General features: G+C 36.2%; 1 protein-coding gene and 1 long non-coding RNA gene across 7 annotated transcripts in view; one reads left to right on the top strand and one right to left on the bottom strand.

Annotated features, from left to right (window-relative positions):
- Window positions 1-27,306, bottom strand: part of LOC144339915 (uncharacterized) — a 42,614-nt gene extending 15,308 nt beyond the window's left edge. The window contains exon 1 of the long non-coding RNA XR_013415501.1: window positions 23,784-27,306. This is a non-coding gene — a long non-coding RNA (uncharacterized LOC144339915). The remainder of the gene's footprint in view (window positions 1-23,783) is intronic.
- CFTR (CF transmembrane conductance regulator) overlaps window positions 1-27,548 on the top strand; it is a 183,359-nt gene that overhangs the window by 118,535 nt on the left and 37,276 nt on the right. For all 6 annotated transcript variants that reach the window (XR_013414627.1, XM_077994446.1, XM_077994448.1 and 3 more), the window contains 5 exon segments: window positions 1,423-1,502; window positions 4,821-4,971; window positions 5,881-6,108; window positions 9,046-9,146; window positions 21,812-22,063. Coding sequence is in view for 5 of the 6 variants with exons in the window: in XM_077994446.1 (XP_077850572.1) it covers window positions 1,423-1,502; window positions 4,821-4,971; window positions 5,881-6,108; window positions 9,046-9,146; window positions 21,812-22,063 (812 nt within the window). In the remaining variant the exon portion in view is untranslated.

Consider the following 27,548-nt stretch of genomic DNA (forward strand, 5'->3'; position numbering starts at 1 on the left):
TTTCTTTCCACCAAAGCAAATTTCATTTTCTAAACACTGTTTATAAATACCAATGGCTATTTTTTCAATTTTTGATTATCATGGAAAGATACAAATATATTTAATTAAATATGCCAAAGAATGTATTAATAAATATGTATTAAATAATTCCTACATATAAGGCCTTTTTTCTTGGGGCTATGGGTGATACAAAATAAGTGTGGCATGATCCCATTGACCTTTTGCAATTTATAACCTAGAAAAAGAGTTAAGATATGTTTATAAGTTCCTGTGATATAAGACATGCATATAGTCATTATAACAGAGGTGCAAACAAGATGTATTAAGTATATCCAGAGGAAGAGATTAATCCCAGCTGGAGAAAACACTGATGTTTTCTTGCAGCAGGGGCATTTGAGTTGAGCAAGGGAGGAAACAGATTTTGACAATGAGAGCTGAGGGGAAAGGGGTTTCAGATGGAGGGAACCACATGGGGAAAGCAGGGAGGTAGGAAAGTGTAGAGTGTGTTTAAAGAATAGACCAGTTTGGCTGAAACAGGATATTTGAGCAGAGGAAGCTTGTACTAAGTAGGTGGGTTGAGGCCAAATTATGCAAGGCATTAAATATTAAACTAGGAATTTTGGACTTTATCCTGCAGTTTATGGGGGGTAAATGATAAGATTCAATATCACTTTATTTGTACAGTATTATGTTACATTTTATCAAATTGTTTGTTTAATTCCTGTCTAGACAATGAATTTCTCAAGGACAAGGAGCATGGCTTATTCACCTCAGTTATTTCAGTGCCTAGTATTGTGCCTGGTACATAGTAGACACTTGTATATAACCTTTTTAAATTGAAGCAACAAGTTATCAACCTTACAAATGTGAATCCATGATTCAGATGACAGGTTGAAATGTAGATTGTCCATGAAGAGGGTAGAAAGAGAGTATGACAAGGGAGGACCAGACAGTGGGGCAGGCAGGGAGAGAGAGCAGCCAGGGTTTTGGTAGAGGTATGTCAAAAAGGTATGGAAGTCAGAGGAAAAGGAGACCCCTATGTTATGGAATACAAATGGAGGAGATGGTGACAGCGTATTGAGTAAGTTGTCATTAAATGCAAGGTTGCAAAAATAAGATTGTAATAGCAGGATGAATACCCACCTATTCCTAACATAATTTATAGTAAAATCTATTTCAAAGACATTGGTTGTTACTTGAATCTTACAGGAATCTGAAACTTTTTAAAACGTTTAAAAGTACAAGACAATAACTTGAACATATAATTATTTAGAATGTTTGGAAAGAAACAAAATTTTCTAAGTCTTTATCTGATTACATGCTAATTCTTATTTGGGTTATGAATGAGTCTACTGTGATCCAAATTTAGTATTGAATATATTGATATATCTTTTGAGGAATTTGTCATCTTGTATATTATAGGTGGGATTCTTAATAGATTCTCCAAAGATATAGCAATTTTGGATGATCTTCTGCCTCTTACCATATTTGACTTCATCCAGGTATGTAAAAATAAGTACTGTTAAGTATGTCTATTTGCCATGTTGTTTTTTAAATAATAACAAAAGCAAATGCAATTTCGTTTTCAATTTTTATTTGATTGAGAGTTGAAGTCCTGTCTATTGAATTAATTTTGTGATTATCCAAAGCCTTCAAAATAGACGTAAGTTTAGTAAATTCAATAACAAGTCAGAACTGTTTATCTGGCCCAGACCTGAGGCAATCCCACATTTAGATGTAATAGCTGTCTACTTGGGAGTGATTTGAGAGGCACAAAGGGCTATCTTTCCCCAGATCACTGGCCGCAAAGTGTGACATTTTGGCATTGGCATCGCTATTTTATGGAAGCCAACCTCCCCGCAAAAGGCCTGTATTAGAATGAAGATGGATTCCCTGGGTGGGTTACACTTGAAACTAGCCTCACCGTGAACATTTTAGCACAGAGTAGCTAGCCCATTCCCCCACAGTAAGGACCATAAGGAAGAGGGAGAAGCAAAGATAAGTTTTTGAACAAAAGAAAGGGGAAAGAAAAATCTAGGGTTTTATGAGGGCTGTCCCTGAGTGATAGATGTGAATAGGCCTCCAGGGAAGCCTGGCTCAAAGGCTGACTCTTTGGGTTGGGGTGACTGACTGGTGGTGAGAGTGGAGAAGAAAAGGGCAGTGGAGGAGGTGAAAGTGACCTTGGGACATCAGGTCTCCATACGTGACAGGATTTAAGGAGTGTTGTAAGCTGTGGTTGTTGGACCAGGTTTGAGCACAGCTTCCTGAGCTTCCTGACTGGTTTAGGTCAAGCTCCAGAGAGCAAATACCACAGTCTCAGTGATCTCCCTGGAGAAACAGTTGGAATAGGATGCTGCCCATGTTGGGATGAGTCATTGTCCCCTCTTGCTCTTTCCCCACCCCTGCAAAATAATAATACTGTATTTGATTGAACATATAAAACAAAAGAAGTATTATCACGTAAGTGTGTATATATAACCAACATTGGCAGGTGCAGAAAAATCAGACTGTCAGTTAGCCTCATCTGAAATGATTGACACAAGTATATTTACTGTTCCAAGTGAACTTTGGCATTTTGGATATCCTTCAGTTGTTCTGTTTAAAGATATAACTTAGAAGCAGCTGATGGAATATTTAAATCCATACTTTGAATTCATGCATTCAAAGAAACATGTCCTGTGTCACTAAATGCTGACATTTGTTTTTCATGTTAAGAGTGTAAATAACTTGTCCCAAATATAATATTATTACATCAGATAAAAATTGGAATGTGAACCTCTTGACTTGATTTTGAAAGTATTTGCCAATGGTGCCTCTTGATAATTATTTGAGGCTCATTTCAGAACTCCTCTGTAAGAGTTAATTTTTAAATATTCATTTTATAAATTACCATTTTTGACATACGTGATGGCTCTCAAATTTTTTCTTTTATGCCAATTTGAATCACTTCTGCTCAACGTGTTTGTTTTTTGTTTGTTTGTTTTTAAATTGAGACGGAGTCTCACTCTGTCGCCCAGGCTGGAGTGCAGTGGTGCAATCTTGGCTCAATGCAACCTCCGCCTCCTGGGTTCAAGCAATTCTCTTGTGTCAGCCTCCAGAGTAGCTGGGATTACAGGTGCCCACCACCATGCCTGGCTAATTTTTGTATTATTTCACCACATTGGCCAGGCTGGTCTTCAACTCCTGACCTCAAGTGAGCCACCTGCCTCAGCCTCGTAAAGTGCTGGAATTACAGGTGTTAGCCACTGCACCTGGCCCGGTTCAACTTTTAATGCTAAGATTCATTTGTTGTTGTTTCACAGATGATTAAGCAGAGGTCTTTTATATTAATTTACCTAATTTATTTGTAAGAGAGTCTCATATTAAGAGAGCATAATATACGACAATCCAAATACAGTACAAATTTGGTTAATTTTGATTTTGTTAAATGATTAATCACAGGGGTCCTTTAAATTGTGAACTCCTCTGATTATACTTAATTGTGTTATACCTCTAGTTATACTTAGTTTCAGACAAATAAAATTTAATTCTATTCATGACATTTCAGAAGCAGATCTGTTGCACAAAATAAAGCATACCTATAAGTTTTCTTTTTAAAAAATATTTCTGTTCACTCTATTTTCTATTACTTTTCTCTTTTAAAATTTTTAATTTTATTGTGGCAAGTCCACTTAACATGAGGTTTACCCTCTTAACAGATTTTTATGTGTAAAATACAATATTGTTCACCATGGGCAAAATGTTGCATGGCAGATCTCTGGAACTTACTCATTTTGCACTACTGAAATTTTATACCTGTTGATTAGTAACTCCCCATTTCCCTCTATCCCCTGTCCTGTTGCCCATGGTTCTGTTCTTTGCTTCTTTGAGTTTGAGTATTTTGATATCTCATATAATCTTCATTCTATTTTCTAACTTTTGACAATGTTCTGACAAATTTGCTTTCTGGATTGGAGCACTGTATAGTGAAAATTGAAAATCGGGGTTATTTTCCACAGATTCCCACTATTTTACCCTGAGCAGACACTTATCTTGAAGGGTCTCAGGTTTGTCACTTGTAGAATGGGGAATATAAACCTAATAATGGTCCCTTTCAGTTCTAAAGTTATATCAGTTGAAAATGCATGTGTCACTTATGGAAACTGGTAGAGAACTGCCTCACTGAATAGCATATGGATGTTATAAAGTGTTTATTTTTTTTCCTTTCTGCTGACAGTTACTTTATTTATACTTTATTCAAATGGGTTTTTGTGAAGTAAGTGTTGGCAGACTTTGTACCTTTTAAAAATGTATGTATTTGGTGTAATGTACAAATATGGAATTTATTAAGTATGATTTATTTCAATGTTAAGCATGAGAAAATATGCTCCAAAAGGTTAGATAGCTTGCCTAAATGACAAGCTTGTATTTCAAGCAGAACTTTCTGAATCAAAAGACTCCAAGATGAACGCCCAACTTTCAAAAACTGTCTAACCAAAATAAATCCTAAGATTTACCTTCATACTAAAATTATTTAAAAAGTTTATGTTAAATTAATATTCACTTAAAATGTATTTATCATACAATACTTTAAAGTGCCTGGGAAATGAAAATATCCCAAGATCAAAGAACACCATGTTTTCAAAACTTCAAAAATGTTATCAGTGACATGAACAATTTTTAAAATTTTCATAGAGCCTATGAAAAATGTACTTGCAAATGGTTACTTTCCGACTAGGAATAGAATGGGGAGAGTATTTAGAAATAAATCACTGACACACTTTGTCCACTTTGCAATGTGAAAACGTTTACTCACAAACATGTTTTCTTCGATCTCACAGTTGTTATTAATTGTGATTGGAGCTATAGCAGTTGTCGCGGTTTTACAACCCTACATCTTTGTTGCAACAGTGCCAGTGATAGTGGCTTTTATTATGTTGAGAGCATATTTTCTCCAAACCTCACAGCAACTCAAACAACTGGAATCTGAAGGTATGACAGTGAATGTGTGATACTCATCTTGGAAAAAAGCTACAAGAGCTATTTGAGATTCTTTATTGTTAATCTACTTTTCAAAAAAAATTCTGTTTTTAAACTTTCACATCATATAACAATAATTTTTTTCTACATGTATGTGTCTATAAAAGGAAACTGTATTACAAAGTACACATGGATTGTTTTTCTTAATTAACGGCCATGTGACTTCATTTTGGTTTTAAAATGGGTATATAGAATCTTACCACAGTTGGTGTACAGGACATTCATTTATAATAAACTTATATCAATTAAATTAAAAAATGATAGTGCTGCTATTACTAAAGGTTTCTCTGGGTTCCCAAATGATACTTGACCAAATTTGTCCCTTTGACTTTTTGTCTTCGGACACCCTTCCTTCATGTATTGGAGCTGCCATTTCATGTTCCCCCAAACTCTACTTGAGCTGTTAGGGAATCACATTTTGCAGTGACAGCCTTAGTGTTGGTACATTTTCAGGCAATAATTTTTCAGTGTATTTCTGCTTTGTAGGTTATTAGCTAAATCAAGTCACATAAACTTCCTTAATGTAGATACTTGAAAAAATTGTCTTAACATTTTTTTCAGTGATAATTAATTTAGAATTAGCCAGAAAATTCCCAGTGGTAGCCAAGAAAAAGGAATAAATGTTGGTGGTGATTTTTTAAGTTCCCATCTCTAGTAGCCAAGTAAAAAAGGAGAGTAGCTCATTAATAAAATAACAAATCACATCTATTCAAAGAATGGCACCAGTGTGAAAAAATCTTTTTAACCAATGACATTTGCGATATGATTACTCTAATTTAGTCTTTTTCAGGTACATGGTGTTATGAAATTGCATTCTGTGTTTATGTTATTTGCAATGTTTTCTATGGAAATATTTCACAGGCAGGAGTCCAATTTTCACTCATCTTGTTACAAGCTTAAAAGGACTATGGACACTTCGTGCCTTCGGACGGCAGCCTTACTTTGAAACTCTGTTCCACAAAGCTCTGAATTTACATACTGCCAACTGGTTCTTGTACCTATCAACACTGCGCTGGTTCCAAATGAGAATAGAAATGATTTTTGTCATCTTCTTCATTGCTGTTACCTTCATTTCCATTTTAACAACAGGTACTATGAACTGATTAATTTTAGCTAAGCATTTAGTAAAAACTTTGTCAATGAATAAAATGCTGCATTCTTATAGGTTATCAATTTTTGGTATCTTTAGAGTTTTTTTGGAGTTTAATAATTAACAAATTTGTTGGTTTATCATTGAACAAATGATTTCTTTGAATTTCCATTGTTTTATTGTTGAACAAATAATTTACTTGAAGTTGGATATATATGGTATTATCCCTGTTTTCACAGTTTTAAAAACCAAGGCACGCAGATTGTCAGATAGCAATTCTGTGATTGAAGGGGAAAAAATGTCACCTCTTCATACTCATATTGATGAAGAGTCCTAGCTTCAAAATTAATAGATCCCTAAAGAAGGGAAATGAAGCATCTGCATTCACACACACACACACACACACACACAGTTCCCCTTGTCGGTAAGTTTTGTTTCTTAAATCTCCACTAGGTAAAATTTGTTATCTAATTGCAAATTTTGCACAAAGTAAAACTGTCACAGAAAAGAAAGGAAGACTCATGTTTTTCAAAAGAAAAAAAAAAAAAAGAAAGTGCCATGTGTTTTAAACACAAATGTTCTGGATTGATTTTAGGATCTTTAGTGAAAAACAAAGTATTTCATAATAAGTAAAATAAAAATGTATGTAGGTAAATTTGTTTTCTCTAATTTAAGAATTTGAATTTCTGAGTATTTATGATAAGTATTGAAGTAAGTTGTTATATGTGACAGTGAATATTGGCAGAGTAAATGCCAAATCAATGCCAAATCTGGGAGATCATTTGATTGTAGGAACAGAATTCTGCTCAAACCAGAAGCAGGCATTTGTTGGAGTTACAGGAAGGCCTCAAGGAACAACGAGAAGGTGGTGCCATTTGACTCTTAAAGAAGCTGGAACAGGCACAAGAGAGTCAGCTGCAACTCTTCTTCTTCTTGAGTCTATATCTGTCCTGGGTCCATGCCTTTCTGTGACTGCTTCATTCCTTTCTCTCTCTGAAGACTGGTTTTCCTGGTGTACCAGGGCTATGCCACACTGACTTTATGTAGTGTCTCTGTTCTGGCCTCCTGAATTAACTGGCTTTCCTGGTGTACCAGAACTATGCCACATTGACTTTATGTAGTGTCTCCATTCTGGCCTCCTGAATCAACTGGTTTTCCTGGTGTATCAGGGCTATGCCACATTGACTTTATGTAGTGTCTCCATTCTGGCCTCCTGAATTAACTGGCTTTCCTGGTGAACCAGGGCTATGCAACATTGACTTTATGTAGTGTCTCCATTCTGGCCTCCTGAATTAACAGGAGAGCTCCTCTGTACAATTGCAAAGTCCTGGAGAGAACAGAAAACAGGTTCCTTTTGGCTCAGGGGTCCACCTGCAGTCTACTCCACTGCTATGAGGATAGTGGGTTCGCCACCTTTGTTGTTCTCACAGCTAGGGCAGTGGGAAATGACTCTATGAAGGAATATACATGGGCAGGCAAATGTACTAATCCTCATCAGTACTGCAATTTTAGGCAACTTTAAAAAATTCTTTTAAGTTATTTGAAAATGGGATCAAAGAAGGCTGAATTACATAAATGAAGATTTGTTAACAATTAATTCAAACCAATATAACACATGCTATACCATGGTTGAGTGTGATTGAGTCTTGATTTATTAGGGGCAATAATCAAAACATTTAACAATCATTATAGTACAGAACTTACCCATCAAATCAGATGGTCAGCCAGAGTGGATGTTGGTCACCCAGCTATTATTATCCCTGGCTCGACTGGTCTTCAGCTGTGTTAACTTGAAAATGTTAATTAGCTCTCTAAGCCCCTCATTTTCCTCAAGTGTAAATAGACACAATAATATTACCTATTACATAGGTGTGGGTGAATAGTAAATGGGATGATTTGTCCAAAACACTTAGTATAGTGCCTGGTCCATGGTAAATACTAAATAAATGTTATCTGACTTATTATTATTAAAATTTTATCTTCTCATCTTAACCTTCAGAACAAGCAATATATTGGGGTCTAGATAAATCTAACCTATATGAAAATAATTTAGTATTACCTACAGATATATGCTCTGTATATTATGCCTTCTGTTAGAGGAATTGCAGAAACAAAAATTTCAATTAATAATAAGAGAAATTATTTCTCCCAACTGTAGAACCTTTTGACAATTTTATCATGCATTACAGGTGTAAGATCTCTTGATTGGGACTTGATAGTTTAACTTTATAATAATTTAAGAACATTCCTCTTAGAGAATTTTTATGGCCATAATACTGAATACTTACGAGTTTTAATTAGCGGTCCTTTTTAGCCCTTAAAAAAAATGTATTGTAATTAAACACTTAAGTATCATTCTTCCCAGGTGCACTAATCTTTTTTTTTTCTTTTTTTATTTTTTTTTACATAGAGGGTATTATTTTCTCTTTCCAAATGGCAGACCTGTTAGTTTTCTGACTGTGGGGTGAAGTTCTAAGTCCATTTACTTCCCAACAGTATGCAATTAACAAATGTCCTCCTTGCAAAGGCGCAGATCTAAACATCTAAGCATGCAGATGCTGTTTGGACACACTATTCCCCTGCTTTTGGTTTCTTTGTATAGGAGCTCATCTGGATACAGGATATTTTCCCATTGCCCATTCTAATATTTGTTCTCTTATTACTTAGAGAATAATAGTAGAAGAGACAAATATGGTACCTACCCAATACCAACAGCACCTCCAACATCAGTAACATTTTTTAAAAAGGGCAACACTTTCCTAATATTCTATCACTCTTTGATTTAAAATCCTGGTTGAATACTTACTATATGCAGAACATTATTCTATTAGTAAATGCTGTGATGAACTGAGACTTAAAAATTGTTAAAATCAGCATAAAATTGAAATGTAAATTTAATAACATGAGTTTCATTTATGTCTTTTGTGCATCTATAGGAGAAGGAGAAGGAACAGTTGGTATTATCCTGACTTTAGCCATGAATATCATGAGTACATTGCAGTGGGCTGTAAACTCCAGCATAGATGTGGATAGCTTGGTAAGTCATTATCATCTTTTTAACTTTAATGAAAAAAATTCAGACAAGTAAAAAAGTATGAGTAATAGCATGAGGAAGAACTATATACCCTATATTGAGCTTAAGAAATAAAACATTACAGATAAATTGAGGGTCACTGTGTATCTTTCATTAAATCCTTATCTCTTCTTTCCTCCTCATGGATAGCGACTATAAAGATCTAATACTGCAGTGAGCATTCTTTCATCTGTTTCCTTGTTCAGGATTTTCTAGGACCAATACCTGGGAGTTGTACTACTGGGTCATAGAATTCACCCATGCTTAACTGAGTGGTGCCAAATTGTCCTCAGGTCTGTTGTACTGACATATATCCCCATCAAGAGAGTGCAAGAGTTCTCATAGCTACATATCTTCAACAACACTTGGTGTCTGATAGATGTGAAGTGATTGCTAAAAATGTAGGGCATCTGGATACATAATTATTGGCTTTTGCTGTTCTCTTACATTAATTTCTTATTCATGTTGATTACTCATTTGTCACCTAGATTGTTTTTTCTTCCTTAATTAATTTGTAGGAATTTATGAGTTATGGATTGTCAGTTCTATACATTTCAACCATAATCCCTCAGTTAGTGGCTTGGCTTATAGAGTCTTTTGATGAAAAGAAGATTTTAAGTTTAATAAAGTTCAATTTATTGTCTTTTCCTTTATGTTTTATGCTTTTGATATCTTTATTAAGAATTCCTTCCTTATCTTGAGCTCTCAAATTTAGCAGCATAACATTTTTATACTATTATTTAAATATTGCCACACATTTGTATACTGTATTAGTGTGTACAAAGACCACATTTTAGTTGTGTTATTTCTCTCATTTTGGTTTTCTAGAGTGCAGAGCCATTAATATTATAGTAATGTTTGTGTGCTAATACCATATCAGGGGCACAAATCCCATTGCAGCAGGACTGAGAAATTAAAGGAAATGATGCACATTTACCCATTTTTATTAAAAAAACCAAATGCATAATTTTCAATCAGACTATGTGGTTGGTCTGGATAGCTTCATCATTGAATTTTTAAAGTATTTTTATGCTACTGTATTTAAAATTATTCATTCAGCACTGCTTTTGTAGATGGCTTAGAAACCCAAGTTAAGAATGACTGTGCAACACTATTATTATACTCTTTTTAAAATTATGCTTTTTGCTTAAGTGTCTTTCCTTGTTCTCTGAGACAGTGTTCGTGTTCCCAAACCACACACAGTTATTTAGCTATAAAATTTGTATGATCAACTCCTGTCAGAACAAAGAGCATTATAAAAAATATCTCCAGGGAAAAGAAAACCCTTTTAATGCTCTCTTCTGGTCCATGTGTCTTCTTCTTTTCTTTAAGCATTTTCATAACACATTGAGCTGTAATTTAATCGGAACATGATTTATACTAAAGTTGGTTTCTTTACCTCTAACTTTTTTTTTTTAGTTTGATCAGCTCTTTTTAGCTTCTGTAGTTCTGTCTTTAATTCCATTCCAGCATGCTTTTGGAGTTGGGTCTCATAAATGTATAGAAATATTTCTGTTGGAAAACAGCAGGAGAATATTAAATGAATATTGTGCTTACATCTATTTAATTCTTTGCCCAACCTTCTACAACTTTGACTTTATATTTAAGCTCCTCATGCACTTACATGTTTCTTTACCTAAAAACATCTTTTTACCATGGATGTATACAATTCCTTTCTCTTTGCTGTATTAATTTTCTTGGTTTACATAGTAGCCTCTACACATTGATGTCAAAACCTCTGTTTGGTGCATTTCTACTCTGCATGTTCAATCTCCATGAAAGTTTCTGTAAGGCATTTTCATTCCTCTGGTTTTTCACATGTGCATCCTGGCTTTGTGACCTGTGCTTTGATATTGTGCCTTTCATCTTGTGGCACTGAAGGATCTTTGCAAGGACCTATTATGTTATAATACAGTCTATGAAAAGTATCAGTATTTGCACTTGATCACATTTTAAAAATCACATTCTTTTGTTTGAATATCAAAGCTAATATGTGAGTTATTTCCCTGCCAAATAGCACAAGTAGGCTTTCCTGGATGTTTATGGGCATTAATCTGGTTATTGATTCCCATCATACTGCTGTTACCCATGCCATTGCTAAACGTATACAGTAACTTTTTTGTTTTCACCTTGGCATATGTTGAGAGTAGGAAATAGATATGACTGTGCCTTCAAATTTTACGTTTGTATGATGTTAATCCCAAAGGTCCTTGTGACTTCTGAAGTAAAAACTCAGTGTTGTCATTTTACTTACTGAGTTGTTAACTGAATTTAGCGTTGAGTTTACAATGGAGTAAACAAGGTGTTTAGTTTGATGTATACTTCTACTTTTTCAGAAAAAAATGTTTATACTTGGAAAGAATAGTTTATTTACCCAACTGGCCTAGTTTAGACAACAACACAAAGTCAAATGTCAACATAACTCTGAAGTTATAAAAATGACAGTGTGGCTTTTTTTTTTTTTAACCTTCCACCTGGTGCTTAGGCCCAAGTGCCTAGCTTTCTGTAGCGCTCAACTAATAAAGGTAATGCTTTGATAACATTTAACCTCGAGTTGCATTGTGTCTGTGATCACATATCTCAAATATTGGTACACAAAACTGTACAACAACCTTTTTTATTAGATTTTCCTACTAAATTCCTTATTATATTCCCTAAGATAGCTTTTTCCCACCTTCTTCTCCCATCTCAAGTGCTCCAATAATTCCAACTCCTGCACTTTCAGCCAGTGACTTTATTATATCTTTTTAAAAAAAAAAAAACTTAAAAAAAATTTTTGATGCAACCAGAAAGAATTTTCTCGTTTCTCTCCACTGGTTGCACCAGCCTACTGCACCTCTCCTCATGCACCACCTTCTGCTGGTGTTCTTGCTCCTATATTCAGGAGCAAGTAATATGCAATACCTCCCTCTTCGTGGGACCTTTCTCATTAGCATAAAAATACTTTCCCTTGATCTCCAGCTACTATCCCGTTTCTTTGACCTATATATAGCAAAATATCTGAGAAAGGACAACTTTCCATCTTTTCCTCAACCTACTTCCATTTTTTTCTCAATCCACTTTCATTTCATTGTTTTCCTCAACCCATTCTTTCCACAACCTACTTCATTTTATTTCCATCAGCACCATAACTCAGGATCAACATCTTGTCAGAGCCAATTTCCTTGTCTCCCTTAACAGCTCCAGCAGTATTTATGCCATGGACAAGTTCTTCTTGTGATACTTTCTCTCTTGCTTCCATGACACTTCTCTTGCTTCATTTTCCTTCTACCTCTCTGGCTCCTCCTTGGTCCCTTTTCCTGGCCCCTTCTCTCAGCCCTGTTCTACTGACACTCTCTAGCTGTTATTTTCTAAACCCATGCTTCAGAAACCATCTCTTGATGAATCTTGGAAGGCCGAGGCAGGTGGATCACTTGAGGTCAAGAGTTTGAGACCAGCCTGGCCAACATGGTGAAACCCCATTTCTCCTAAAAATAACAAAAATTACCTGGCCATGGTGGCATGCACCCAGCTACTAGAGAGGCTGAGGCACGAGAATTGCTTGAACCTGGGAGATGGAGGTTGCAGTGAGCCGAGATCGCGCCACTGCACTCTGGCCTGGGCGATAGAGGAGACTCCATCACACAGACACACACAAAGAAAATAAACCATCTCTTGATGAATCATAAATTCGTATCTCTAGTTTAGACCTCTACCCTGCTCTCTAAATGTGTATCCAGCTCTCATCTTGACACCACCATATGTTCATAAAACACAATTACAGAATGTCTTTCAGTAGGCTTGACATTTTAAGGCATGAGTTTCTGTTCAGTATCTCCTTAAAATATACCCAGGGTCTCAGGAGACTATTAAAACAAGACAAAGCTTCTATTCTACTTACTAATGTGTCTGGCCTTATTTGGCAGGTTGGATAAAAAGTCATCTGAACATTGTCACTTTATGAATAATATAGTTTAATAGTTTGTGAATCACCCCTGTAATTTAATAAATAGTAAAATTATCAGAATCTAATTTAATAATTCCTGTTGGAACACCCCATGTTAGGGGATTTCCAGTTATTTCAATTGATATCTCAATGTTTTAAAAAGTGTTTATTTCTATTAATAATTCACTCTTTATTTTAACATAAATTGTGGCTTCTATCTCTATTCACTTCAATTGTATTTCTCATACCATTCTATAGACGGGGTGAAAAGAAAAGTGTTGATTTTTTAAAACTCCATACCTCAAATACTATATGAATTTATAGTTGTTATTGCTAAAGCAATTATCTTATATTTTTTCCTCCAAAAGAAAGTTGTGTGCTGGTTTATTTTCTTCGGACTCATAAGATGCCTTCAATTTTTAGTAACATAAGTCTTCTCTTTCTCCTATTCTTAGCTACTTAAGCGTTATGTAACTTAAATAAGCACTTAAGATTTCCATCTGTATGAACGAATAAAGATTAAACAAATAAGATCTAGAAAGGGTGACAAGGTGATGCTTCAAACTGAACCATACCAAGCCATCTAGCGACTGATAAATTACTCACACTCATAGTCACATTGTTGGAAAGCAGCCATTGACAATTCAGTTTGTTTCAAGACTGTCTACCACATAATGGGCACAACTAAAAGATTACTTTTTGTCTTTTACTGTTTGTTTTGTTGATCAAGTGACTGATTGTACAATGACCAACAAGAAGTCTGATGTGTAAAGAAAAGGGGAACCTGGCTTTTCTGCCTTACTCCTGTTGCCTAATTCTGAGCATGTGGATATTATTCTGTTTCTTTAATTCTCCCAGAGAAGCAGCAGATAAACCATCCCTGTTTCCATTAGCTGTCTACCCTGTTCAACTTTGTGTTTCTGATAACATAAGAAGAAGAAAGCCACCAGGGTAAGCAGGGAAGGCAATGAACCTGCAAGGCTTGTGGATAGATTTCTGTTAGTGAGGCTCTAGAAAATTCTTCCAAGATTGATGCAATCTGAGAAGAGTTTTCTGTCGATAGAAACTCCCGCGGTTTCTCCTTTGTCCTTTTATTGTCTGTGTTTGTTTTGGGTTCCAGTAAAGATCAAGCGACTGATTGTACAATGACCAACAAGAAACCTGATGTGTGGAGAAAAGGGGTACCTGGCTTTTCTGCATTACTCCAGATGCCTAATTTTCTTGTACTGAAAGTAGTTTTTGCTGTAAGAATCTGAGGGGAGGAGTCATTTCTTCAATTTTTTTTGGTCTCCTTTTAATGGTTTCTTGATCACGTCTATCTTTATTTTTCTATTTCCACAAGTCTTTGTGGTATATTTTCCTCTCATGACCTCTGTCTCAAGACTTCCTTCCATCCATCTCTTCTCATTGCATCCTGTAGAGTATCTGTGGTAAGAGCCCTGCATTCCATTCTGGCCTTGCCACGTGTGGCCTTGGGCAAGTCCTAGATTCCTTGAGGGCCTTATTTTTCTCATTTGTAAAATGAAACCCTTTGGTGAGAAGTTTTCTAAGGTTCCTTCCAGCTTTGAGAATCTCTCTCTTCTAGATCTTTTCAAATCTTGATTAGCGTGTAGGCAGGTATTATTCCACATCCTGACAGGAATCACATTTCTGCTACTATCCCTGAATGCTAGAGTCCATTGATTAAGTTATTCACTGCTGCAATTATCAGAGCTGACCAAAGAACTCTGAGCCAGTGTGTAACGAGAACTAACAAATGAAATGCCATTATTATGTTCTAGAGTCTTGAATTAGTAGAAGAGGTTTAACAAGAACCCTAAGAGATTGCTGGAATGTTAAAAACAAACAAACAAAAAAGGTTAAAAGGTTTAGAAAATTCACTGGGCTTTGTGCCTATCATTTTACTTCCTGGGTTTAGATAACCTCATTTTTGCAATGAAGGAATGAATTAGATCACAAGTTCTCATCCTAGTAGCACATGCAGAATCTTTATAAAAACACAGAGTAGCCAGGTGTGGTGGCTCATGCCTGTAATTCCAGCACTTCGGGAGGCTGGGGCAGGTGGATCACTTGAGAACAGGAGTTGAAGACCAGGCTGGCCAACATGGCAAAACCCTGTCTCTACTAAAAATACAAAAATTAGCCAGACACATGCCTTCCAGCTACTGGGGAGGCTGAGGCAGAAGAATCCATTGAACCTGGGAGATGGAGATTGCAGTGAGCCAAGATAGCTCCACTGCACTCCAGCCTGGCGACAGAGTGAGACTCTGTCTCAAACAAAACAAAACAAAACAAAACAAAACAAAAACACAGACTATTCAGGGTCCACTAAAACCTGTGAAGTCAGTTCTCTTGGTAGGGGGCAGGGTGACTGAGTATGATGTTTGTCATTTTAAAAGTGCTCCGGGTGATTCTAGTGTGTATCAAGCAAGACTTGTGAACCACTAAACTACATGCTAAGACCCATTTTAGCTCTGATTTTCTGTGAGTCATAGCAGAGGACTCAGGAAACTTTTTCAATAAAGACTACAATAGTAAATATTTTCAGTTTTGTGGGCTGTGTTGTCTTTATGACAACTCAACTCAGTGTTTGTAGGGCAAAGCAGCTGTACATAATATGTAAACTAATGGGAGTAGCTACATGTGTCCTGTGGGTCATAGTTTTGCTGACCCCTGGTCTATGTCATAGAATTTCCTTTTGAATTGATGGACCACCAGCAAATGACTTTTGTCCTATATCAATCAATGATACATACATAAATCTCTACAAGACATGTAAAGGATGAGGCTTCATGACAGAGTAATTTGGGGAAGACACAATATTGCAAAATTCCAATGTTTGGAGAAAAATCGTATTAAAATAGTGAAAACTGTGAGAAGGCATTTTGATTTGTTGTTTTGGATTCCTCTTTTTGCAAATTCTTTCGAAATATTTTCAGTGGAAGTCACATAAATCCAATTGCATTCACCAAGCTAGATTGTAATTAAGCTCCAGAGTAAGTAATAGATGTGATGAGTGATGTCTGAGCTTTTACATGGAAGAGTAAGTTTGAGTCTTCGTTTGCCCATTTACACACTTAGTACCATGTTTACCAAAGTTCTTAGTTATTGAAAATGGGCACCAGCATATTTTGAAACCTTGGTGTTAACTTGGGATATGCCTTTTGTCATGTTGCAAATAGGTTTTGTTTCTGTTTTATGAAGATCACCATCTCTGTCACTTCTAATAGAAAAAGTGACACTGACTTCTCAAGTGATTTGACACAGGTTAAAATACGTAAACCATTTCTGTAGAGAGCAAGCTGTAATAGTACACTAAAGGGCTAGGTTTATAGTATAATATAAGTAACTCATTTATGCTGTTAATAATTTATAGCAACATGGCACTTGACTGACTTTTTATGTGCTCTAGTCGTGTAAGTAATAGATGTTGAAACATAGACCAGAGTTTCAAGAACATGTTTTGGGCAGAGTCTGTTTTCTTGCTATTATCTCTTAGGTTTATGTTCATGGCCTAAAGATTATGCTAATGGATCTAACTTGGCCTTGGATGTCAGGTCTGTGTTAGCGAGTATTGAAAAGCATAGTTTTTGCCTACTGAGAAGGATTTATGATTTAAAACCCCTAAATCTCCCCTTTTATATACTTCATACTTACAAAATTTTTCCTGTGAAATGTGTGACTTTTTTACATTGTGCCTGTTTTCTAGATGACTCTCTTCATATTTATTTCTTACAATGCTTCAATAACTGTCAGTCATGAAGTCTCTTTATAGTGTTGCCAGCCAGATCTCAGGTGTGTGAAGTGTATTTTCTATTATGGCTTTTGGGGTATGATGGCACATAGTTTGGGTGTTAATGCCTAATCTTGATGTGCTGGCTTCTGGACAACCAAAAGGATGAAAGGAAATAGAACAAATATTTTTGTGAGGGAGAGGAGTCTGGTTTCTTGACTTATTCTAGAAAAAGCCTGTAAGCCTCCTCTTCCCTCTTTGTCATACAAAGTGAAAAGGAAAATCAAGAATTATTTTCTTCTTGGCTTAAATGCATCCTTTACAAAGTAAGGCTGAGATTAGGCTGTGAAGCTATCTTTTTGTCAAGACTGTCATAATCCCAAAACACTTTGTTCTTCTAATGCTTAGGTTAGTTTGAACTTTGACCATTTTTATAAAGATAGTGAGGTCCAGTTTTAAGGACTGACCCCTTCTCAGGGGGCTCAGAAGAGGTTTTGGAGAATAATAAAATTAAATAATGAAACCAAGAATTTAAACCAGATGATGATCCTTAAGAAAAATTCTCATCAAATTTGGGCTAAACTCTAATGTACAGAGGTCTGCACAAATTATGTCACGTTTTCTTCTTCACAAATGAAGAATGGGGTTCATTGTGTCATTGGTTGGGTCTCATTTTGGCTTCATCTTCTATTTCTCAAAGTCTAAGGAAAGTGCTCCTACCGAAGCAGGTGTTGGCTATCATGAGACTTTGCTGCTGGCAGGCCAGCTTGCTGCTCTAGACAGAGATATCCCTCGATCCTCCTTGGACAACTCTTTTCTGTGCACAGGAAACAGCAGGCTGGGGTTAAGGAGTTTGCCAATCCAGTCATTCTGATAATTGTGGAATGTGAATTTCTATCCAGCACAATCTAGGTAGGTAGCTACACAATGGCACAGTTTTTATGTATCAGGTGAAAATGTTTAGTAGGCACTCTAAATGAGAGAAAAGGTTAAGTGAGGTTAAAAGCTCAAAGAAAACAAACAGATGAGACTAAGAATAGTTTGATAGGTTGTAACTTCCGTCTAATCCAAATAGCAATGAATATTTTGAGGCTGAGGAGCTGAGGGGTAAAATTGCAGCCTGGACTACTTGCTAATGTAGACTTGTAGCACTGTCATTCTTACTGCACAGACACTGCTTTCTGCATAGGAGGTAGAATAATGAATTCATTCATTATTAACAAAGATTTATTAAGTGACTGCATGGTACTAACCACTAGATGGGAAGGGATGTTTTGAACTGTCCATTGTTTGAATATAACAAGGAACACTTTGAACGAGGTTACTGTAGTAGGCAGAATTGGTTTAACCTGAAGCCTATGAGACATAAGCCGCAGGTCCTCTCACGTGCAGGAACTCCTTTGAAGGCCCTGTACTTAATTTTGTATGCATAATTTGGATTTGGATTCTTTTTTTTTTTTTTTTAAAGAATTCCCGAAATTACTTAAGCTTCAGGCTCCACGAAACCTGGATCCATCCCTGGTAGCAGCTGTGAATCTTTGACTATGAAATTAAGTGTACAAGAAATAGGACTTTACTTTTTCTGTGATTGAGTTTATTTTCTATTTGAGCATGCATTCCACTGAGTGAAAGAAAATAATATCATTGAATTCAGAGATTTTGCTGGGTTCTAAGTAGAGTGTACAGACTGCCATGATATTAGGGATTAAAGAGTGTGTTGCCCTACATCATCTTTTGTCTGTGCTATCTCTGAGGCAGTGATGTTCCTGTGCGACCTAGAGGGGCATGGTCCAGGTAGATGGAGTCTTTGTCCTTCTTGTTCTCACTGTGCACTCTCCCTTGCTGCCTGTGAGGGGTCAAAATATTCAAATCTGAAGCTATATCAAATCATCTGTGCGTAGACATTCCAAGCAACCAAGTTCACTCTACTGCTGCCACGTCATGCAAGGCACAGGAAGCTTCACTATGGCATGAGTATTTCCTGGGCTTTGCCTTGGAAGTCAGGCACAGGCCTCCTTTGTTCTAAAATTCCCCACATCTACTTGAGGATAAAGCCAGGATTTGGTTGCAAGGCAGAACTTTTCTTAGAGGACCTGGTATCTAAACCCTTTTGTTATCCCCACTTATGGAGTGAGGAGAGTGACTACTTCTAATCCATCATAATTTTGTCTATGGTTACTGTTTTTGCATGAACACGATGTTTTGAGTCCTTAGGCTTTGGCTTTTGGCGCTTAAAGGCCAATATTCACATGGCTCACAATTTTCAAATGATCAATATCTGACTTGAGTTTCAAAAGCCAGTTTTTGAAACTTAAATGACCAGAATTGATTTGTTCTGCTCTGGTTCTGATGTGGCCTCTCCTTCCGGAGATACTGGAGGTAGAATAGTCAAGCTGGAAAGCCTGCGACTACAAGGAATTGGTTAGTAATTCATAATGTTATCTGTCCACATCTATTCAGTAATGGCATCTCAGTGGCTGCACAACTGACCATGGTGAAAGTGTTTGCACAAGCCACTTTTTCTTCCTGTCAGAAAGTGTTCTCACCCACTGAATTGAATGACTGTCTGATCATATGCTGTGAATGAGTGCCCCGTCTTAAGATTAAATCACGTGTTCTTGGCTAGGCATATTTGTCCATGCTGTGGGGAGCTATAATAGTCTGTCTTAGAGTCACATTAAGCAGCTAGACTGTAAGAAAGACAATGAGTTGGAAAGTTACATTTTCTAAATTTGATTGATACATTCCATTTGTCACATTTCACATTAGAAGTTGTGGACTCACCCTCTATGGTGAGCTTCACTAATGCAGAATGTAATTTGCAATGCTCAAACACAAGTACTAAACAGAAAACATTTTATGTTACATTCCAGTGCAGCCAAAATAGTGGTTTTGAAAGTCCTTATTTTCTAATAATACTATGTGTAATTTTGAGTCATTTAATAGCAACAGTTAAATGTTTTATTGATTGGAAGTATTGAAATGTGAAGGATTCTTGTTATATAGTGTCTTTCCTATTTTGCTTAATAAAAAATAAGTTTAGAATTGTGTATAGAATTAACGTGCAAAAACATCAAGTCTCAACTTTATACAGTTAATCTATATTCGTGTATACCCTTCAATTATTTCAAGAGAGGGATACTATTGTTATGCAGGATAAATACAATGAGATATTTTAAATGCATTGTAACTGTATCTCTGGCAGTTTCATCTCAATAGTAGTTGTAATTTTAATTTATCTCCCAGACCTTATTATAAACTAGTAGCTCTCTATGACAATTAATGACACTGTAAGAGTGTATTTTAATTCAAAGTTAATCAAGAATGACTGAGTTAAGACTTAGCTACCCCTAAAAGTAACTCATAAATCAGAATTTAAAATATTACATGTGAAACAATCATGACTATATGCCTTTTACTTCCTCAACTATTATTTAGGGTGTGGGCTTTGGGTCCTTTTCACTTCCATTAATAGTGGGCTTGACTTCAGAGGATTATTTTCTTGAATCTTGAATAATTGATGAACAGTAATTGAAGATATTTTCAAGATGAAGGAAACTGAAGCCCAGAATCACTAGAATGAAAAAAGAACTTCCCAAACAGTGCAGGCTTGATCAATGGCATGTGAAAACAGGCAATATAGTTAAGTTGCTAAGATGGAATTTTAATGTTCAATTAAGGATCTGTGTCTAAACTCCTCTGCTTTATCCACTAATCATTCCATATTAAAGATGAAGAGTTTTTCCCATTTCAGCTTTTGATAATGAAAAATAGAAATAATAGAAGCAAATGCACTTTTGCACACATTTTTTTCCAAAAACAATAATTTTTAATGTCTAAACATTTGGTATAAATAAGATGATATGTTAATATTGTAAAGGAAAGCTCGTTAAACTTTTGACTGAATAAAGCCAGCATCAATAATTACTAGTAAGACTAAAAATAAGAGTAAAATTGTGTCTAGTCAGCTACTAATACCTGGGAAGGATTGAGTCACAGGATCAAAGATGATATCTTTTAAAAATAGAAGTTGAGTGAATTCAAAGTCTTCAAATTCTTTTTTTATTCATTTATATTTATTTACTCACTAGTATATTCATTCCTTTATTATTTATTGTTCAAATATTTATTGGGTACTTATTGTATGCCATGTTGTTTTAAAAATCATATTCCAAATTCCAATAAGTCGTAATTATTCAAAGAAGTATGTTTTTTTTAAAAAAAAGGAACACCTTTAAAAATTATTGAGTCATTTTATTTCTGAATGCATTAAAGATAAACTTTATTAAATGTTACATGAATAGATTTATAAAGCAGATAAATATTTAACTTCAAATATAACCCTTATATGCAATTACATTTTCCTTAGCACTAAAAATGAGTATTTAAGTAATTTAGATTAAAAGTGTAATTATTTAACTGCAGATATTTACCAATTACTTAAATTGTTTGAAGATTATAGCGAAGTTGTTTAAAATTGTCTAATCATCAAGAGTTCACTTAACCACCTGGTTGACACATAAAATTATAGTTAGTTGCTAAGGTAGTTCGAGAGAAAGAGAAGAATCTTCAGTAGTGATTTTAAGGTGTGGTACATTTTATTAGAATATACCAGTTATACAGCATTGTGCAGTGCTGCTCATAGTAGAAATAAATTTTCTCTTTGACGTCATCTATTCCCTTGAGAATAGTTTGGCTATTTATGTGTGGCTTACATAACTGAGAATTAGGTGATCACAAAAATAAACAGGCCTATACAGAGCCCATTTATATAAGTCCTGGTTGTTTCTCTTCGGTTAAGCTTTTAATTATGTCCAATTATTTCCTGTTAGTTCATTGAAAAGCCCAACAAATAACCAAGTGACAAGTAGCAAGTGTCGCATTTTACAAGTTATTTTTTAGCAAACATCAAACTAATTATGAAATTGTCTGCCATTCTTAAAAACAAAAATGTTGTTATTTTTATTTCAGATGCGATCTGTGAGCCGAGTCTTTAAGTTCATTGACATGCCAACAGAAGAAGGTAAACCAACCAGGTCAACCAAACCATACAAGAATGGCCAACTCTCGAAAGTTATGGTTATTGAGAATTCACACGTGAAGAAAGATGACATCTGGCCCTCGGGGGGCCAAATGACCGTCAAAGATCTCACAGCAAAATACACAGAAGGTGGAAATCCCATATTAGAGAACATTTCCTTCTCAATAAGTCCTGGCCAGAGGGTGAGATTTGAACACTGCTTGCTTTGTTAGACTTCTGTTCAGTAAGTGAATCCCAGTAGCCTGAAGCAATGTGTTAGTAGAATCTATTTGTAACATTATTACTGTAGAGTAGAATCAACGTTGAACATACATGTTTTATTATATGGAATCATTATTTTTAATATGAAATTTAATTTGCAGAGTCCTGAATCTATATAATGGGTTTATTTTAAATGTGATTGTACTTGCAGAATATCTAATTAATTGCTAGGTTAATAACTAAAGAAGCCATTAAATAAATCAAAAGTATAACATGTTTTAGATTTTCCATCTTGAAAATACCTTCCAATAATATCTTATTACTGACGCCATCTATTGTCTTAAATTTTATCTAAGTTCTATTCTGCCAAACAAGTGATACTTTTTTTCTAGCTTTTTTCAGTTTGTTTTGTTTTTCTTTGAAGTTTTAATTGAGATATAGATTATTTTTCCTTGTTATTTACTATATTTATTAAGCATGAGTAATTGGCATTATTTTGAAATCCTTCTCATGGATCCTAGCACTGTGCTGAACACATAGAAGGAACTTAATATATACTAATTTCTGGAATTGATTCTTGGAGACAGGGATGATCATTATCCATATACTTCAGGCTCCATAAACATAGTTCTTAATTGTCTTCAAATCCCTAATTCTGGACTGCTTTATAAATCCAGACAAGAGTATTATATATTTTGATTGATTTTCTTTTTTTACTTAGATAAAATAAAAGGGAGCTGAAAACTGAATTGAAAACTGAATTTTAAAACTTTATCTCTCTGTGGTTAATTGCAAACACAGATGCAAAAATATAGAGAGAGATACAGTTAGTAAAGATGTTAGGCCACCGTTACTAACACTGCCATAGAAACAGTTTTGCTCATGAGTTTCAGAATATATGAGTTTGATTTTGCCCATGGATTTTAGAACTTTTAGAATACCATAGGTAACTGAAAGTGTCTTTTCCTGGGGCACCAAGATGAATGCCAAAAGTGATATCATTATTATAAACAATAGCAAGAATCGGTTGATATAAACCTGGTAGAAAGCCTAATAAATTGACTTTCTCTCCTCCTGACATCCTGCCACCCCTTTGCTTTGCTAATGCTCATTTGTCCACTAAATTAAATTCAAGCAGGCCCTAGTAAAGTAATAGAATTTGTGGAGTCCTCATTAATATAGGAAGTTTCCCTGATGTGAGATTAGTAATTAGAGATGTAGCAAAATGAGAAAGAAGTAATATGCTCAGGTATTTCATTTTCTTTGAACCTGTATATACAAAATAGGCCATGTGTGTTCAGTAACTATTCACTGCAAGGCACTGTCTGGGTACTTTGGGGGAATTGAAAATCACTCGCATAAGGCTATGGATTGTGCCATTTGTCAAAAGACAAAATGACAACAAATTTAGTTTAAAGATCTCAGTCAGCTTTATTTTCTACTCTAGATTTGGGCAATCCTTCATTTCACAAATTGGAATAAGTGTTCCACTAAGTTGAGCAAAGGAGCTTGACTTTATAGACCCAAAAAAAGGGCCAAAGGAAGCAGAAACAAAGAACAAAAAGAGAATTGGTCATTTCAAAGTTACTTTTCTTGAAAGGTGGGGATAAGGAAACAGAATAATAGGAAAGTCACTGATTGGTTAACATTGCATTAATAATTAAAACAGAGGGAACTTTAAGATTGAAGTTTGAAACTGACCTGTTTGGGAAATCAGGCTGTCTTCTTTCTTGATTTCTTGGAAGGCCAGATAATGACTCAGTTTTGCTTTGGTGAACATGGGTGATTCCATTTTTACTTTTAGTCTTGTCTGTTGAGGCCTCGTGAGAGAGCTTAATCTAAAACAATGACTTCCTGTAATTTTTGTTTGACACATCCAAAGAGGGACTGTAATATTTATTGAGAGCTTATCATTTCCTAAGCACTGTTTAAACACTTTTATTTGCTGTTACATTTGATCTCATTATAACCCTAAAGGCAGATATGATTGCTTTTATTTTCCACAATGGAGGAAACTGCGGTTCAATTAAGTGAGTAAGGAAGCAGGGATCTTAAACCCAAATCTGTCTGAGTTCAAAGTGCTTTTTCACCAGATACCATTGCTCCTCTTTAAAGAAGGTGGAAGAACAGAAAACATGGGGCAGGGGAAGAAAGTTTCTGTCCCAGGAGATGATAATCTAAAAGGGGAAACATAAGATCCACTGAAACCTGAGGCAGATTTATTGTGACAATAACAAAGCTTAAGTTTCACAGACCTTCACTTGCCTGAGCCAACTTCGAAGGCCCTGTATCTAATTTTGTATTTATAATTCTATAATCCTTATTATTGAAAAGAGCCCTCCCTCCAAATTTACAAGCCTTGGGCCCCCAAAATCCTTGAAATGCCCTTGAATAAGAGATATCCAGGTAAATGCTATGGGAATTCAGAGGAGGAAGCAGTTAGTATCAGTTGGCGGAGAGTTAGGCTATTAAGGGAAGGTTTTATACAGGAAGTGGCATTTAGAATGAAGCTTTGAGAATTGAGCTGTGTTTTTGAACAAGTAAAGGTGGTGTTGCAGAATTTTGCTCCTTAGTTCAACTAAAAACCCGGGTTCTTGTCACATGATCAGGAAAATATAGGCACACAGATACATTGAAGCATGAGTAGAGTAGGATTTTATTAGGCGAAAAGGAAAAAAAGAAAAAAAAACTCAGCAAATTGAGATGGAGTCTTGCTCACAGATTGAATCCCAAGCCACCACGCAGGAACTGAAGAGATCAGCCTCTCCCCTGCATAAGGTGCAAATTTCCCATAGCTCCACCCACTTCCCCTCGGTGTGCTTGTGAGACTCCAGTCCACACGCCCAGACAAGCCCTGGGCAGGTTCCCTCATCTGCGCAAAAGCATCTGATGTAAACACTTATGGGGTCGGTTAGAGATTCTCTGGGACCCTTTTTAAAATCTGCCTAGGCATGTGGCTGTCTCAGTGGGTGGGAAAGGGTGCTCCAGGCAAAGGGCATAACATGAGGCAAGGGGCATGCACAGAAAACAGTGACTGGTTCAATCAGGTTGGGGGATGCCAAAGGAAGCAATGGGAGACAAGATTGGAGCAAGATAGATAAGAAACTATGGATTTTTTTTTTTAATCTATATAAATATAGAGACAGGATCTCACTATGTTGCCCAGGCTGGTCTCAAACTCCTGGCCTCAAGTAATCCTCCCGCCTCATCCTACCAAAGTGCTAGGATTACAGGCATGAGGTACTGTGCCCAACCTCCAATTCTGGATTTTGAGAGCTAAAGCAATACAGTTGAAAACTCAGATGATCCAGGTAGATTTTGCTATTAGGTGCTGTTTGGTTCCTGGTATAGAGCTAAAACCCTTGCAATTTCCTAAGTGATAAGAGCTACAGGAGCATCTTTTGTTATATGTTTCCCGCCCCCCTAGTTCCTGAAATAGCTCTAGAGCAATAAAAGTGAGTAACATTCTTTGTTATTCATAACAAGCCCCTATCAACCATACCCCAGTTTCTATTTATGAGGTGGCTTTTGGAAAGTCCCTAAAGACAGGAGTGGGGAAGTGCTGGTTGCCAGGGGGGTGGGTTGAAACTTTCAGCTTCACCCCTTGACCTCCAGGGAGGGATGAGTGGCTGAAAATTGTGTACAATCAACAATGGCCAGTGATTTAATCAGCCATGCCTATGTAATGAAGTCACCTGATAAGCCTTAACTGGAAGTTTTTTTTGGAGAGCCTCCAGGCGGGTGAAGACATTGAGGTGCTCAGAAGGTAGTATTCCAGAGAGAGCACAGAAGCTCTGCTCCCCTTCCCACGTACCTTTTGCTATGCGTCTCTCCCATCTGGCCGTTCTTGAGTGGTATCCATTTATAATAAACTGATAACCTAGTAAGTAAACTGTTTCCCTGAGTTCTGTGAGCCATTCTAGCAAATTAGCAAACCTAAAGAGTTCATGGATATGTGCAATTTACAGATGCTCAGTCAGAAGCACAGGTGACAATCTGGGCTTGCCATTGGCATTTGAAGTGTGTTGGGAGGCAGTCTTAAGGGAATGAGCCCTTATCCTGTGGGGTCTATGCTAATAACCGATGGTTATCAGCATTGCTTGGTGTCGAAAACCCACATTGTTGGTGTCAGAAGTATTGTGAGTAGGATAGGGAAAACAGTTTGTTTTCTTTTTTTAGTGGTCTTTGGTCATCTTCAAGAGCAGGGTTTCTCAAAGGGTGGTCCTTGGACCAGCATCATCTGTACCATGTAAGAACTAATGAGAAATGTTCATTCTTGGGCCCCAACAAAGAATTTAAAATTCTGAGGGTGTGAACAGGGGTCTGAGTTTCAGCACAACTTCCAGACCGTGCTGATGCATTCTTGCCCAAGCATGAAAGCTCTTGTTTAAGAAGGCCGTTAGGGCCGGGTGTGGTGGCTCATGCTTGTAATCGAGCACTTAGAGAGGACATAGTGGGAGGATCACTTGAGCCTAGGAGTTTTAGACAAGCCTGGGCAACATGGCAAAATGCTGTCTCCACAAAAATTACAAAAATTAGGTGGGCGTGGTGGTGTGTGCCTGTAGGCCCAGCTACTTGGGAGACTGAGGCAGGAGGATCACTTGAGCCCAGGAAATTAAGGCTGCAGTGAGTTGTGATGGCACCACTACAGCCTGGATGACAGAGTGAGACACCGTCTCAAAACAAAAAACAAAAGGAAGATAAATGAAAAATAAAGCCATTAGGTATAAAGGAGTGTTGGTAAAAGACTAGTTGCAAAAGGTTAGGGAATGGGTGGTTACTGAAATAAGAAGCTATGTAGAACACCAGTGTTGGTGGTAGGAAGTAGAAAGCAAGAGCACTGGTCTGTGGGGAATGGTCATAGCAAATGCAATATGGAGGCATTTCCCTCTGCACTGAGGAGAAAACTATCTTCTCCAAGATAGGAGGAAAGGAGATAAGTGGAGTTAAAGAGAACCTTTGAGCACAGAGTTGGGAAACTGAAGGTATTTGTGTTGTGCTGCCTCAATCTTTTAATTGAACTATAAAACTTGAGTAGTTTCAGTTATCTGACTTTATTTTTCTCTTTTGATACTGTATTGGCTATTCTGGGTCTTTTGTCTCTCTTTATGTACTTAAGAATCAGTTTGCCAATGTATGCAAAATAACTGGCTGGGATTTTGATTGTGATTGGCTTGAATCTATAAATGGATTTGGGAAGGACTGACATCTTGACAATGTTGAAGCTTCCTATCCATCATCATGAAATATTTCTCCATTTATTTGATTCTTTGATTTCTTTTATCAGAATTTAGTTTTCCTCATATAGTCTTTTTTACATATTTTGTTATATTTTGTTCAAGTATTTCATTTTTAAGGAATGCCACTGTAAATGGTATTGTGATTTTAATTTCAAATTCCAATTTTTCATTGCTGTTATATAGGAAAATGATTGATTTTTTTTGCATATTAGCCTTATATCTTTCA

Source organism: Macaca mulatta, chromosome 3, assembly GCF_049350105.2.
Source record: "Macaca mulatta isolate MMU2019108-1 chromosome 3, T2T-MMU8v2.0, whole genome shotgun sequence".
NCBI classification, from domain to species: Eukaryota; Metazoa; Chordata; class Mammalia; order Primates; family Cercopithecidae; genus Macaca; species Macaca mulatta.